The sequence below is a fragment of the Suncus etruscus genome, chromosome 15 (genome assembly GCF_024139225.1).
Source record: "Suncus etruscus isolate mSunEtr1 chromosome 15, mSunEtr1.pri.cur, whole genome shotgun sequence".
NCBI lineage: Eukaryota > Metazoa > Chordata > Mammalia > Eulipotyphla > Soricidae > Suncus > Suncus etruscus.
In genome coordinates, this window is record NC_064862.1 from 55,538,259 (window position 1) to 55,554,999 (window position 16,741).

Consider the following 16,741-nt stretch of genomic DNA (forward strand, 5'->3'; position numbering starts at 1 on the left):
GCTAGGGAAGTAGCCAGCTAAGAATGTATCTCCAAGATTCTCACTCTCAGCCCAGGAATCTCCTCCCTGACCTCATACTTACTGCTCATGTCATCTTCCAGGTGACTAAGGGACCCCCAAATCCAGCTCAGGCTCTTTGTACCTGTCCCCTTGAGAAAGAGAAATGCTAAGAGCACTGCTTGGAGCTGAGCCTACAGCTCCCTGGCCTGCCAGGGCCACAATCTTGAGCGCCCTCTGTAGGTGAAATCCAGGCATCACCGTCTGCTCCTCAGGCCCCATTCACAACCTACCTGTCCAGGCGTGCTGACCCCTTTTCCAGCTCCTAAAGTTCAGAGCAGCTGTGGGAGCATATAAAATCGTTTCAGCTAGTTCCTGGGTTTTGTTTGGCCTTTGTGCTCATTTTGTGAGTTGTTTTATTTGTTTTGTTCAACCCGATGCTTCATTTGAAAAAAATAGCCCAATCAAAGGCTTGGGGCTAATTCCCAGGGTCATCCAGACACCAGCTTCTCTTCCTAGATCTGAAGGCCCAAAGCCTAGGACCTCTACACCTGAGTCTCTCTTAGAACAGCTGGAACAGCCAAAGCCTGTGTCTCAGACCTTACTGATCCTCACCCATTCCCTGCCCCATATGCACCCATTTATCCCCATCCTTACATGTTGACTTATCCACGGGTGCCCTTTGTATTAGGGTCTCTGACTCAGCTTACTCTAGAAGGATGAGCACAAGCAGTGAGCTCCATTCTAGAACTTCAAAACATTTCCTCCAGTTCTACTTTGGACTTTGGGCATCATTTTGTTGACAGCAACTCTGGCAGACTTGCCCACCACAGTCCATATTTTTCATTTCAAAATAGAGTTGCCCATGCTGACAGGGACTGCGTGGTCTGGCACTCAGGTGGGTAAGGGAGAATTAGAGGTGCTGTGCATGGAGTTCTGAGCAAGAACCCTATTTAGTCCTTTCTGTATTGAGTACAGCCTCACTCTTGGGGCCAATAATATCCATCTGTCAGGAGGAGAAAGGATGTCTGGGAATAACTGAAATGATTTTCCTCAGGCAAGTGTTCAAATTGGAACCAGGGGATCAAGGCAGAGCCTTTTCCATGGTCAGAGGGAGCCCAGGTACCAGTGTCTCTACCTAATGGTGGGGGACGAGGCACTCCTGCCTATGGGCTAACAAGATCAGAGCAGGAAAAGGCACCCCCATGTGAAATGAGTGACATTTGTCTTTGTGAAACCCACCATGTATCACATAGTCAGTGTTTTACTATTCGCCTGCTCTTTCCAGGCACTAGGAAGCAATGATGAGAAGATCCAGTACAGAGTTTGTGCAATACATCAAGTGCAAAGGCTTTGAGGTTTCTCAGTGGTTAGCACCAACTTCCAGTGGCTTCTCAGTGGTCCAGGAGGACATGAGTACAGGGAGGGTACATTCTGCCAACTGTATGTGGGGTTTGAAATGAGGCAGGAGGCAGGCAGTACTCTATTTTCAAGAATCAGATTTCTCCATGATGTACCTGAGAAATTGGTGACAGGGGCTCAGGTTGACATAACCCCATGCACGTTACTGCCATCAGCCCATTGACCACAGAGTCTCATGAAGTTACAGAATTAAATCCCATTTTTATGTTAATACTGGGAGAAAAATATTCAGATTCAGGGATCTGAATGAGCAGAGGGATGGATTTGCTCTTGCGCAAATGAACCATGTTGATAATGACAGTGATGGTGAAGAAAAATATCTTGTCATATATCTGTAGATCTACTTTTTGTACCTCTTGTAGAAAAGCTGCTAGACTAGAAGGAAGCTATAGGGGCCCCATTCCCCAGACCTGAATGACCTAAGCAAGTGTCTTTCTTCTCCCAGATTGGGACCCCCCCCCCACCTCACCCCATGGAGGGCCCATGACATAGCAGCATCATGGCTTTGACATCTCCTTTCCCTGCTGATATGGAACTTATCTTCCAGCCCAAGCCTCCCTCCATCTGTAAACAAGCAACTGTTTAACCAAGAGTTGAAAAATCCATAGAGAGCCTGGCCAGGAACCTCCTCCAGGCTAGTTTGCTCTCTGGGGGCCCCTTGGTGCCAATTTGCTCATCAAGGAAAGGCCTCTCTCCAGCTGTCTCATCATGCCATGATGGATGAGCAGATGATTAATACCCCATCTCCAGTGGGGAGAGCAGATTGCATTTCCCTTCATCCTCCATGAAGCCAAGTCAGAATCTTGCCCCTGTTGGCTCGCTCACTTTATTTCACCCACTGGGGCCACATCAGATTGCCACTTAGCAGCTCATGGCTCACCCCCCATATTCAACAAAAGTGTACATACACATACTGTCTTGACCTCAGCATGAGTTTTGAGGTCAATCTTGGAACTTGGCTTCCTTTGACACAATTCATGTAGATTTTGGACCAAAGATGAAGAAGAAAAATATGGTCCCCATGTGTCATCTCTGAGAAATATGTGAATCTCAACCTCAATCTCTCTCTCTTCTAACTTCTCTCTTCTATGTCCTGACCTTCTCGGAAGCCACTTTCACTTTAATCACTCAAACAAAAGGCAATAAACATTGTTCTTTAAAAGTATGTGACATCTGGAAACCAATTAGCCATAGGTGAATTACCAGGCTCAGGGCTGTGCCAGAAGATACAGCTTCTGTGCCTGGGAAGCCACAGAGCTGTTGTGGATGGGGCTCTCAGAATCCCCAAATCTGGTTCTGAAATTGAGCTTGGAGCACTTTCCCTTTAGCCCTCAGTTTCAGGTCCACATTCACTCTCCTGGCACAAGATAGGCATAAGTTTCCCACAGCAAAGACACAGGGAACTATCTCCCCATGCCTGAGAGATGGTTCTCCTCATAATCTCATAACCACAGAGCTCTCGTGATTGGTCCCATTGTCCAGAGGAAGACACTGCGGTGAAAGAGGAGGAAACACCTCATAGCTTACATTAGGGAGTGAGCAAAAGCAGAGGAGCCCAGATGAGCCTGTACCCAAAACGCTGGTAGTCTTATTCCTGCCTAGGATTGAGATCCTGATATACCCAGAATGTGTGTGTGCAAGAGACCTGGCACTCCACCCACTGTCTTATCTCCTGCACTGGGCTCCTATACGAGCTCTGTGGTCCCTTCAGGTCTCTTCCTGTGCAAGGAATGAGCCACTTCTCATCCTTTCAATTTGCCGGCAAAGCCTTCCCCAACCAACAGTCTTTGCCAGCCCAGGCCCCAGCTCTTGCTTTCCACTTTGGCTCTCTTCTGCCTTCCCACTAGCTAAAAAAATGTACTTAATCTTAAAAAGAAACATCTTCTGTAGCTCTTTGGGTTCATTCAGTTTTATAGCTACTAGTGTTGATTTGGGGGCTAGAGCCTTCTTTCTTGCTGCCCAGCAACTGTCTGATCTGGGATGATGATCCCCAAGCATCCTAATTTATTGAAGGAGACCTCAGAGGATTAAACAGCTGTGAGAGCACATGAGAGATGTGATGGCGAGGAAAGGGGCTTGGAAAGAAGCAGGCATCCCACCTGCAATTAACGTCATTCCTTTGGAGCTTGACCTCGGAAGGCAAGAGTTAAGTGCATTTCAACCACACCATTCTCTGCACATGCCCACCTGGAGGTCTGATGGTACTCCCAGAAATTGATGAGTGCCCTGAGACCCTACTGCTAACTCCAGTCCAGCCCACGTTGGGCCCAAGAGTAATGGTCAGCAGAGCCTCTGAGGGAACTGTCAGGCCAGGACCTGAATCCTCACCACCTGGAAGCTTGAAAATAGGAGGCTTTTGTTCTCTTGGTGCTCAGGATGCAAGTAAAGGAGTATCACAAATCTTGCAACTTCAGGGGCCAGAGCAATGACACAGTGAGTCGTGGGTAGTGTGTTTGCCTTACACATAGCTGACCTGGGTTGGGTCCCCAGCATCCCATATGATCTCCTGATATGATCTCAGAGTAATTTCTGAGTGCAGAGCCAGGAGTAACCCAAGCACTACCCCCCTTCCCCACAAATATTGTACCTTCACTCCCAGTACCAGCCAGGTTGCTGAATGGCAATAAATGGATGAGCTAATTCCAGGCTCTGTCCCTGGTGCTGAAACATCACCATTTTTTTTTACCATTAAATAAATCATTTATTGTCTCTATTTTGGTTAACATCAATAGATATGTCCATGAAAGACTTATGCATAATATTTGTCTTTTCCATACTATGCATTGATCAATGTCTAGTATAGAATATTGTCTAGCTTATAGAAGTATTTGAGTATAGAAACATCACCATTTTTAGGTTCCAGATGCCATGGCCTCAGAGGTGTCCTGCCCATGCTTGTTGGCAGACCTCAAGACTGGTAGAAATGAACATTGTCCATAGAGGAAGATGTGGCACATTGTGGTAGACAGCTCCTGGTATTCAGCCTTTTCTGCACTAAACTTCTTTCTCTATAATCCCATTTTTACCTCCCAAACTCCACAAGGCAGATGTTGTCCTGATCAATGTTTTCCACCAGGAAACCAAGTAATGAGCCAGAGACCTAGACTCCATGCTCTGTCTCCAGAGCCTTAAGCATGGCCATCACAAGTGAGCAAAGCCATCTGAGTTAATTCATGGTGGGTCTTCAACTAACTGTTATCCTGCGATTTTATTTATTTTTAGGCACCATGATTTACAGCACTGTTCATTACAGGGTTCCCATGCTCTCCACCATGCTCTCTACCAAATTGTCACCCCACCACCACCCTATCCTGTCTCCCAACATGGTCAGTCATCTCAGTTCTATATGACTAGTTCTCAGGTTCTGTTGCCGTTGACCATTTGTTTTTCTCTTATGGTGTTTTTTTATATCCCACAGAGGAGAAGTCATTCTGTGTCTATTTCTCTTTCTGGCATCACTTGGCATAATTCTCTCCAGATCCATTATGTAGCAGCAAAGTACGTGATTTTGCCCTTTCTTCTAGTACTCCACTGTGTATAGACATCACAGTTTTTTGGCCTGTGACTTGTTTGATCTGAAGGCTGAGGTTGGTCTTATGCTGGGCTCTATGACAGATCCTTAATAAAGAGGAAAAAGAATGGAGAGGTTTTGCTTAGGTGCTGATGCATAATCAAACACCCTCTCTAGGTCTCAATGTGGGTATTTATGGTTAAGTCTGTGGAGTTCTCTCTCTTTGCTGATGATAAAGATTCCTTGCTCACACAAGATGTATTTTGAGGGGACTCTCAAACTGAGATTTCCTAGGCTGTACTCTACAATGATTGGGGGAGACCAGGGTCAGATACACACATGCCAGGCATGTACCCTAAGCACTACACTCTCCCAGCCCCACCTTCAGAGCCTTTCAATGGTCCCCAACTTTGCCTGTGACAAGGTGAGAACCCATACCCTCTCCTTGTCCCCCTAGAAATTATGAAGGAAGGAGGCACATCCCCAGGCCTGCTGCTGCCATCAGGAAGGGTGGGGGAGACAAGTGCTGTGTGTAGTTTTCTGCTGACCCTGCACTTAGGAAAAGACTCCCAGGGTTTTGCTGACATCTTGATTCTCACCCTTGACCTTTCAAGGTGAATGAATTGGGCAAAGGCAAATACATCCACAGTTGGAGCTACTGATTCCTTTCGCCTGCTCGATACCCAAACTCTGGGATTCCACCCCCATGGGCCAATCCCCACCTTAGTTCCTGGTAGCCCCCTCTCCACCCAGCAACTTGGCAGAGTCCCTGGGAAATGGCCGACTCTATTTTCTCGTCATTAATCACGGCATCCACCCACAGCTTCTCCACTTCTGAATGCAGTAAATACAGCAGCCAATCTCTCGTCCCTATGAATATTTCAGTTCCGAGATTGCCACATAAATATTGCATTGAGATATGATGGTCAGGGACGTGGGCATTAAAATTGCAAGACGATGCTATTATCCCATCCGATGGAACGTGGAACTTGAAAGCTGGCCCCTGGAAAGAAAAAACGTGTCGGACTCCTTACACCTCTGTCTTCATTTTTCCTGGTTTGCTTTTTCTGACTCCCTTCATCATGGGCACCATATCATGCTGGACATAAGTGATGAGAAGGTTTACATTTTAGCTATAGATTAGTGCTTGCTGTGTAATTTGTCCCAGCCATTCAAGCAGCCTATCAATTTCCTAAACTCTGTATCTTTTTTTTTATTTTGTTTTTGGCCACACCTGGCAGGGCTCAGGGAGTACTCCTGGCTCTGTATTGAGAAATGACTCCTGGAATATTCAGGGGACCCTATGGGATGCCAGAGATAGGATCCAGGTTGGCTATATGCAAAGCAAATGCCCTACCCACTGTACTATCACTCAGGCTCTTTTTCCAAAATTTTAATTGAGATGTAGTCAGTTTACAAGACTAGATCTGATTCAAAGAGCACAACTTTACACCTCTGTAGAATAAGTTCTTCTAAAACATGGATCCATTGACTGCATACCCCTTCCACTACCACATGCTGCTCTCTGCTAAGCTCATTTCTGCTGAGCCTACAGATGCATTGGGATTGGTTCCATCTGTCCCCGAGCCCTTAGTAAACCTTCAATTGTTTCTCTTTCTCCTTCCCTGTTGTCTTGCTTAGCCTGGCCCCCACTTGTCCCAACCATGATATTGCAGAAACAAGCTTTCACCTTTACTCACAGCACACCTTGAACATAGTATCTTTTCTGTTTACCTATCACTAGGCCTGTGGGTTGTTTCCAAATCTCAGGGGTGGTGAGCAGAGCTGCTTCGAGCTTGGGTGTGCATGTGACATTTCAGATAAAGAGTTTGCAAGTTCTTAGGATACATGCCTTGATGTGGAATTTTTAGATCCTGTGCTTTATCATTTAGTATTTGGAGGAATTTCCGGAGAGGCTGAAGCACTTTATTAGCCCACCCTACTATCTGGGAGGGTTCTCTCTCTATATTCTGGTCAGCACTTAGTGCTTTGAATTTTTCTTGAAGTAGTCCATTCTCATAGGTTCTAGACAGGGGCCTTTCAGTATCAGTGCTCTGTAATTTTCTTGGGCACTTCCAGTTTGTGCCATGTTTTGTACCAAGGTGATAATCTGGTGAGATGCTGGCCCCTGAGAATTCTTTGAAAGACTCTTATGAAAACATGAGCTTTTGTAACTCAGAAAAACCTTTCAAGGCTCATCCATCCCACTGGCCACTTGTGAAAACTTCAAGTATGACCATCTCAGTGAGAATGTGTTTTTCCTGATGGTCTTGGCTTTGGCCATGGAAAGTGCCCATGTGGGGAGTTGGCTCCATGGGTCTCTGGATGGCTTCTGTCTTTATGTCACTCCTCTGAAAAAGTTTTCCTCTTGTCTCTGGCTCCTGTGTGTCTCATTTTTTTTCCTGATCTGCACCATCCTCCTGGGCCTTATAGGGTAAGTGACCCATAGCTCAGAGTTTCTTATACTGTTTCCACTGACAATCTCTTTGAGTACAAGAGATGTTTACACAATGCCGGGTACTTGGCTATATAAAACAGGTACCCAAATCACATATTTTAAATGATAAGAAATTTATTGGGAAATGACCCACCCTCCCCTGTGCAATTGGGTTCTCACTCCACAGTGTCAGAAACTGAGTGAGGAGAAAGTACCTGAAGGACAACACACTCAGTGTTCTCATGAGTGGCCAGTGGGCTAGATGCAGCCTTGAAAGGTTTTCTCAAGCCACAAATGCTTGTGTTTTGGTGAGAGTCTTCTAAAGAGTTCTCAGGAGTCCAGAGACCTCTTTCAGGGGCCACACTCAGCAATCCTTGGCTAACAAGATGGCCACACCTAGCAGTGTTTAGAGTATCATGTGGTCCCAGGGATCAAAATCAGAATTTTCTGTCAGGCCCCTTTGCCATTTCCCCAGGTGAGCTTCTGTTAAGACACACTGATTCTACTCACACAGAATATCCAGGATTGGACCAGAGCCACAGTACAGTGGGGGGGGGGCATTTGCTTTATATGAAGCTGACTCTGTCACCCCATATGGTCCCCTGAGCACTGCTCAGAGCCATAAGTAACCCCTAAACACTTATAAGTGTGATGCCCACCCCTATCCCCCAAATGCCCAGGACTGGTGGATATATAGGAACCAGAAGCAATGGCTGCCAAAGACTGGAGGACTTGGAAAATAGGGACTGGCTAACTGCATATGGTCTGTCCTTTAGGATGGGATATAGCTTGCCAAATTCTAGAGATGACAGCTACTAATGTCACTGTGTGTACTAATGTCACTAATGTGTACTTGCAAAGGGCTGTTTTGAAGTGTATGAAGAAGAGGGCTTTGAGGTCTCTGAGACAGAGATCTCCTCTAAACTCTAGACTTTGGAACTAGCTCCTGGGATCATCCTTCTTCCTCCATGATGGGTACATAGAAGGCAGGTATCATTGCAAATTGAAGATGAGCTCAGAAGTGGGCCAAAAGGCCTGGCTCAAATTCTGGCAACCTCCCAACACAACCACCTGACCAACTTTTGGGCCTCTGGGTGAAATGTCAATTCTGCCCTTTTCTAGAGAGTTTTCTGTTTGTTTTGGAGGCACACCCAGCAATGCTCAAGAGTTACTACTCATGACTCTGCACTCAGAAATTACTCCTGGCTATGCTCAGGGGACCATAGGGAATGCCAGGGATCAAACCTGAATCAGCTGCATGCAAGACAAGTGCCTTGTATTATGGCGTCTCCTAAATGTACTGTATTTTTCACTCTATAAGACACACCTGACCATAGGATGTTCTCCTCCTCTGCACTCAGGCTTCAGCTTTAGACAGCATTCACTCCATAAGACACACTTTGGGGGGCAGTGGGGGTAATGTGTCTTATAGTACAAAAAAGGCAGTATTTTTATTTGTTTTTGAGCCATACCTCACAGTGCTCAGAAAATACTCCTGGCTCTAAAAAACTACTTCTGGAAGGCTCAGGGAAACTTGGATGCCAGGGATCTAACTCAGGTCAGCTTTGTGTAAGGCAAACACACACACCCTGCTGTGCTATCATCACTCTGGCCCCATCTAGATGTGACTGTATCTGCATCTGTCTAACAGTCTCTAGAAAAATGCTCTGGCTCTTTCTTCGGAACTGGAAGCCAGGGCTACCGTAGAACCTACAATTCCACTTCAAGGGTATTAATCCATAGACTATGGAAACGTGAACTTAAAAAGTTCTGTCCACCCCAATGTTTGTTTGTTTTTTAATTTCTCGGTGGTGCCAAGATCTTATGCCAGTGCTCACCTCTGACCCTCCACATCTACACTGACTGTAGCACTATTTGGATGGATTCTTATACCAAGAAAACTTTTTTTTTAAACTTCTTTTTCTTTTTTTTTCTTTTTTTCTTATAAAGCAAATATACATTTATTATAGGAAAAGTTGAACAAGAATATATAAAGCAGAAAAAATATATACATTTCCCCTTAATTTGTCATTGGTTTACAATATTTTAGAATTTCAAAGGTAACACTATCTTCATGCCAAAAGGTTAAGCAAGCATAAGGCTTTACCCTAAGCATATCTTATGCCACTAAGCTGCATTGCCAGAAATTGTTAACATTTTAACTTCACTTATTACAGTGCTTTCTTTTCCCTCAGTATACCCTTTTTCTTATATTTTTTATTTAACCAACTTTATTACATACATGCTTGTATTTGGGTTTCAGTCATGTAGAGAGCACCACCCATCACCAGTGCAACATTCTCATCACCAATGTCCCAAATCTCCCTCCTCCCCACCCAACCCCCGCCTGTACTCTAGACAGGCTTTCTATTTCCCTCGTACATTCTCATTATTAGGATAGTTCAAAACGTAGTTATTTTTCTAACTAAACTCACCCCTGCTTGCGATGAGCTTCATGAGATGAGCTGTAACTTCCAGCTCTTTTCTCTTTTGTGTCTGAAAATGATTATTGCAAGAATGTCTTTCATTTTTCTTAAAACCCATAGATGAGTGAGACCATTCTGTGTCTTTCTCTCTCTCTGACTTATTTCACTCAGCATAATAGATTCCATGTACATCCATATATAGGAAAATTTCATGACTTCATCTCTCCTGACAGCTGCATAATATTCCATTGTGTATATGTACCACAGTTTCTTTAGCCATTCATCTATTGAAGGTTATCTTGGCTGTTTCCAGAGTCTTGCTATGGTAAATAGTGCTGCAATGAATATAGGTGTAAGGAAGGGATTTTTGTATTGTATTTTTGTGTTCCTAGGGTATATTCCTAGGAGTGGTATAGCTGGGTCGTATGGGAACTCGATTTCCAGTTTTTGGAGGAATCTCCATATTGCTTTCCATAAAGGTTGAACTAGACAGCATTCCCAGCAGCAATGGATAAGAGTTCCTTTCTCCACATCCCCGCCAACACTGCTTGTTCTCATTCTTTGTGATGTGTGCCAATCTCTGGGGTGTGAGGTGGTACCTCATAGTTGTTTTTATTTGCATCTCCCTGATGATTAGTGATGTGGAGCATTTTTTCATGTGTCTTTTGGCTATATGTATTTCTTCTTTGTCAAAGTGTCTGTCCATTTCTTCTCCCCATTTTTTGATAGGATTAGATGTTTTTTTCTTGTAAATTTTATATTGTATATTTTGGAGATTAGCCCCTTATCTGATGGGTATTGGGTGAATAGTTTCTCCCAATCAGTGGGTGGCTCTTGTATCCTGGGAGCTATTTCTTTTGAGGTGCAGGAGCTTCTCAGTTTAATATATTCCCATCTGTTAATTTCTGCTTTCACTTGCTTGGAGAGTTTAGTTTCCTCCTTGAAGATGCCTTTAGTCTCAATGTCCTGGAGTGTTTTACCTACGTGTTGTTCTGTATATCTTATGGTTTCGGATTTGATTTCGAGGTCTTTCGTCCATTTCAATTTAACCTTCGTACATGATGTTAGCTGGGGGTCTAAGTTCAATTTTTTGCAAGTGGCTAGCCAGTTGTGCCAACACCACTTGTTGAAGAGGCTTTCTTTGCTCCATTTAGGATTTCTTGCTCCTTTATAAAAAATTAGGTGATTGTATGTCTGGGGAACATTCTCTGAGTATTCAAGCCAATTCCACTGAGGCTTGAGGGCCTGTCTTTATTCCAATACCATGCTTTTTTGATAACTATTGCTTTGTAGTACAGTTTAAAGTTGGGGAAATTCCTCCCATATTCTTTTTCCCAATGATTGCTTTAGCTATTCTAGGGTGTTTATTGTTCCAAATGAATTTCAAGAGTGCCTGATCCACTTCTTTGAAGAATGTCATGGGTATCTTTAGAGGGATCGCATTAAATCTGTACAATGCTTTGCGGAGTATTGCCATTTTGATTATGTTAATCCTGCCAATCCATGAGCAGGGTATGTGCTTCCATTTCTGCGTGTCCTCTCTTATTTCTTGGAGCAGAGTTTTATAGTTTTCTTTGTATAGGTCCTTCACATTTTTAGTCAAGTTGATTCCAAGATATTTGAGTTCGTGTGGCACTATTGTGAATGGGGTTGTTTTCTTAATGTCCATTTCTTCCTTATTACTATTGGTGTATAGAAAGTCCATTGATTTTTTTGTCTTAATTTTGTAGCCTGCCACCTTGCTATATGAGTCTATTGTTTCTAGAAGCTTTTTCGTAGAGACTTTAGGGTTTTCTAAGTAGAATATCATGTCATCTGCAAACAATGAGAGCTTGACTTCTTCCTTTCCTATCTGGATTCCCTTGATATCTTTTTCTTGCCTAATCACTATAGCAAATACTTTCAGTGCTATGTTGAATAGGAGTAGTGAGAGAGGACAGCCTTGTCTTGTGCCAGAATTTAGAGGGAAGGCTTTCAGTTTTTCTCCATTGAGGACAATATTTGCCTCTGGTTTGTGGTAGATGGCCTTAGCTATATTGAGAAAGGTTCCTTCCATTCCCATCTTGCTGAGAGTTTTGATCAAGAATGGGTGTTGGACCTTATCAAATGCTGTCTCTGCATCTATTGATATGATCATGTGATTTTTATTTTTCTGGTTGATGTTGTGTATTATGTTGATAGATTTATGGATGTTAAACCAGCCTTGCATTCCTGGGATGAAACCTACTTGATCGTAGTGGATGATCTTCTTAATGAGGCATTGAATCCTATTTGCCAGAATTTTGTTGGGGATCTTTGCATCTGTATTCATCAGCGATATTGGTCTGTAATTTTCTTTTTTGGTAGCATCTCTGCCTGGTTTAGGTATCAAGGTGATGTTGGCTTCATAAAAGCTATTTGGAAGTGGGCCCGGAGAGATAGCACAGCGGCGTTTGCCTTGCAAGCAGCCGATCCAGGACCAAAGGTGGTTGGTTCGAATCCCGGTGTCCCATATGGTCCCCCGTGCCTGCCAGGAGCTATTTCTGAGCAGACAGCCAGGAGTAACCCCTGAGCAATGCCGGGTGTGACCCAAAAACCAAAAAAAAAAAAAAAAAAAGCTATTTGGAAGTTTTTCTTTTTTCTTTTTTTTTTTTTTTTTTTTTGATTTCATGGAAGAGTCTTGCTAGGATTGGTAGTAATTCCCTTGGAAGGTTTGAAAGAATTCATTAGTAAATCCATCTGGGCCTGGGCTTTTGTTTTTGGGCAGACATTTGATTACTGTCTTAATTTCCTCAATAGTGATGGGTGTGTTTAGATATGCTACATCCTCTTCATTCAACCATGGAAGATTATAAAAGTCCAAGAATTTATCCATTTCTTCCAGGCCTGCATTGTTTCCCCATTGTCACACTTGTGGCTTTTTCTACGTGTTGTGGTTGTATTCATTGGCTAAATGATGTGCACGGCCGCATAGTGAGCTCCTCTGGCTCCTCCCTTTCTGGGTGTGTCGACTCACCTCCACGGAAAGCTCAGGGAAGGCGGGCCATTGGCAGATGAGCCACACACAGTGATTAGGTTTCAGTCATGTAAAGAACACCCCCTTCATCAGTGCAACATTCTCTCCACCAATGTCCCAAATCTCCCTCCATCCCATCCCACCCCCACCTGTACTCTAAGATAGGCTTTCCAGTTCCCTCATTCATTCACATGATTATGGTAGTTCTCTGTGTAGCTATTTCTAAACTGCACTCACCACTCTTTGTGGTGAGCATCATGAAGTAAGCTGGAAGTTCCAGCCCTCCTCTCATTGTCTCTGAGGATTGTTGCAAAAATGACTTTTATTTTTCTTAAAACCCATAGATGAGTGAGACTATTCTGCGTCTCTCTCTCTCCTTTTGACTTATTTCACTCAGCATGATAGATTCCATGTACATCCATGTATAGGAAAATTTATACCAAGAAAACGTATCCCCTGCGATATTATTCTGTCCTAAAAGTAGATAGAAACTTGCCATTCACCATAAAACTGACGGAGCTAGAGGGAATAATGTGAAGTGAAATAATTTAGAATAATTTTGCCCATGGGGGGGTGGAAATACGAAAATAGAGTGAATGAGCAAATGGGGCGGGGCAAGAACATGAAGGTTAAGGTGCATATGCAGTCTATAGTGGGTGCTTTATGGTCCTTTAAGCATCACAGGGTGCCCCATAGATGCCCCCAACCACCACCCTGCAATCTAGAAATTAAATTGCAAACATTCTCTTTTGTTGTTGTTGTTTTTGTTTTTGGGTCACACCCGACAACACTCAGGGGTTACTCCTGGCTCTACACTCAGAAATCGCTCCTGGCAGGCTCAGGGGACCATATGGGATGCCAGGATTTGAACCACTGTCCTTCTGCATGGAAGGCAAACACCTTACCTCCATGCTATCTCTCCGGCCCCAAATTGCAAACATTCTTACAATGAGTTTGGCCCTCCCTGTGGACCTGGACAGAGTTGGGGGTGTCGGGTACATGCACTCAGCCCGCATCCTCTCCCCCAGGTTCATCCGCAAACAGGGCCTGGACCGACTCTTCCTAGAGTGTGATGCACACATGTGGCGCCTGGGAGACCGGCGCATCCCTGAGGGCATCTCAGTGGATGGTGGCTCCGATTGGTTCCTGCTGAATCGGAAGTTTGTGGAGTACGTGACCTTCTCCTCTGATGACCTGGTGACGCAGATGAAGCAGTTTTACTCCTATACTCTCCTGCCTGCCGAGGTGAATGAGTCTGAGACACAGTCCTACCTTTCCCAATGGTCCCATCCACCTTGTAGTTTAAAGGCCCAGCACTATAAGGGTCTCCCACCTCGGGTCCTTTGCAAACTGTGTGGGGCATACGGTGTCATTACCAGCATCTTGGTTGCAGAGAAAAAGCAGACATGGGTAGAGAAGTCTGTCCTACTGACTCCCGTGGTCCTGCAAACAAAGCTATGGTTTTGTTAGAACAAGATTCTTGCAGTCATTGCCTAGGAAACCACTATGGACTAGAATCTGGCAGCACAAGGATCTGCAGGGCTGGTGTTCTGCCTGGGAGATGTGCAGTACACAGCTCACAGTACCATCTGTGCCTGCCCTTACAGGATACCCCTGATACTTTTGAGGGACTTCCTGCAATCACAGAATCTTCCCTTTTTCAATCAGAACTCTTTTTCTAACTTGTCATGCTAGTTCTCTTGTGTCCTGGCAAAGCAGACCCTTTGTCTCTCTCTCTCTGTTTCTGTTTTGCTGTGTGTCTGTGTATGGCGTGTGTATGTATGTGTGTATTTCTATTACTGTCTGTTTCTCTGCTTCTCTGTGTTTCTGTGTGTTTTTATTATCTTCTCTCTGTTTCTATTTATTTCTATTTCTCTGTTTCCATCTGTCTGTTTCTCTATCTCTGTGTGTTTCTATCTTCATCTACCTATATCTTTTTCTTTTCTTTTTTGGTGATTCTATCACTATCTCTCTCTGTCTGTCTCAGTTTTTCTCTAGCTCTGTTTTCCTCTCCATCAGCCTTTCCTCTATCGTCTATGGCCTCTTTCCCACACCTGGAAGAAGTTAGTTATTCAGAAAAGCAAATGGAGCCCCCCAAGTCTCCCACCCACATCTGAACTGTCTTCACAATCAGAGGCACAGGCAGGAAGATGTCAGGCAGCCTTTGATCCAGAGCTTTTCCAGGCAATGTTCCCCTTGTTTTCAATGGACTTTTCACTGCTAATATCATGAGTGATAAGTAGCATCTGGAAAATGAGGCTTGTCTGCTAGTGCTCGATATACAAGGTGGGGCACCCCAAAACTGGGATCTCTCTGTGTATCTTCCCCAAACCACTAGTGCAGGGGTCTCAAGGAGGGTCCCATCCAGCCTGGTGGATAAGCCTGGCCTGGTTGGATGCCCAAAACAGTGCCATAGACTAATTTCAAGACCTCCCTAAATTTAGCATGCTTTTTGAAATATAAAAATAAAAAACAAAACATACAAAGCCTCCACAAACCTAATCATAACTATATTCTAACCCTAGCTGCATACGAAGGCTCATACTAAAGCAAATCTTTCTCATTATGGGCAGAGAGCATTGATTGAACTTTGCCAAATTTCACATTCGCCTAACACTTCACTTGCCTTGTGATCTCTTAAGATAGCCAGGTTGAACACCTCCTATCTACCAATTCCATTATCCTAACCTGAGCCCTAGTCCTCATCCTAACCCTAACTCAATGTAGACTGATGCCCAAATCTGTACTATAGACTAAATTTCAAGATCTCCCTAGCCTTAGTATTCCTTCTGAAATATGAACACTAAAAACTTCTGGGCCTCTGTCCCCCCACAGTCCTTCTTCCACACAGTGCTGGAGAACAGCCCTCACTGTGACACCATGGTGGACAACAACCTGCGGGTCACCAACTGGAACCGCAAGTTGGGCTGCAAGTGCCAGTACAAGCACATTGTGGACTGGTGTGGCTGTTCCCCCAACGACTTCAAGCCGCAGGACTTCCACCGCTTCCAGGTACGCCTCTAAATCCATCCTGGGCTCAGCAATCCGTGCCATTCCCCCTATTCCCAGTGACCGCCAGCCAGGCCAGCAGTGGACACCAGGCCCGTGCCCGCTCAGTGCCCCCTGCAGCCAGGACAAAGATGCATGTGGTTTGTGATATTAACTGTGATTACTGGGGGACAGAAAATGTAATATTGTTCAGGTCCCGTGAGTTGATTTTTTGAACCTGGGAAATAGGAAAGTGCATGGGGCAGAGTCCTGCCTCGAGTCTTATTTCCAGGGCTCAAACTCTCACCAGAGCCACATGCAGTAGTAGGACAGGTGGTTTCTTCAACATTCAATTGGGTCTTGTTTCCGGCAGCTTCCCTGGCTCCCTCCTAGCCCCAGGCTGCAAACTTCCTTCTTGTGGGGGTCGCTGTTGCTGTGCACTGGTGGTATTTATGTGCAGCCGTGGCCTCTGCTGCTGCCATCCAGGAGTGGCCAAAACTGTCTCCAGCTTGGCCCTGGCATCCATGAGGCCCCAGGTTCCATGCCCTGTACTGCCTATATAATCCCCCAAGCACCACCAAGAGTTATTCCTAAATTTCAGAACCAGGAGTAATCCCTGAGCACTGCCAGGTGTGGCCGCAAAATAAATTAAAACTGCTGAGCAAGCAAAATCCATCTGTCAGCTGGATTTGCCCTCAGCCTCCAGCTAAATGACTTCTGAAACACCCCAGCCAGAATTGGGGCTAATGTTGCTTATGTTACCAGTGTTTGGGACTAGAGGGTATTTGTCTTGCATGCAGCAGACCCGGGTTGGATGCCTGGCATTCCATATAGTCTCCCTAACCTACCAGGAGTAATTTCTGAGCACTGAGCCAGTAGAAACCCCTGAGTGCCACCAGGTATGGCCCAAAAACCAAAAGATTACAATTAAAAAGCAAAAAACATTTTATTGGTGCCCTGATGCC

The 16,741-nt window shown here is 44.7% G+C and overlaps 1 protein-coding gene across 1 annotated transcript in view; it reads left to right on the forward strand.

The window, feature by feature from the left end:
• Nucleotides 1–16,741, forward strand: part of XYLT1 (xylosyltransferase 1) — a 124,251-nt gene that overhangs the window by 96,893 nt on the left and 10,617 nt on the right. Inside the window, exons 6-7 of the mRNA XM_049788111.1 lie at nt 13,817–14,033; nt 15,624–15,800. Of these exons, the coding sequence (XP_049644068.1) occupies nt 13,817–14,033; nt 15,624–15,800 (394 nt within the window). The remainder of the gene's footprint in view (nt 1–13,816; nt 14,034–15,623; nt 15,801–16,741) is intronic.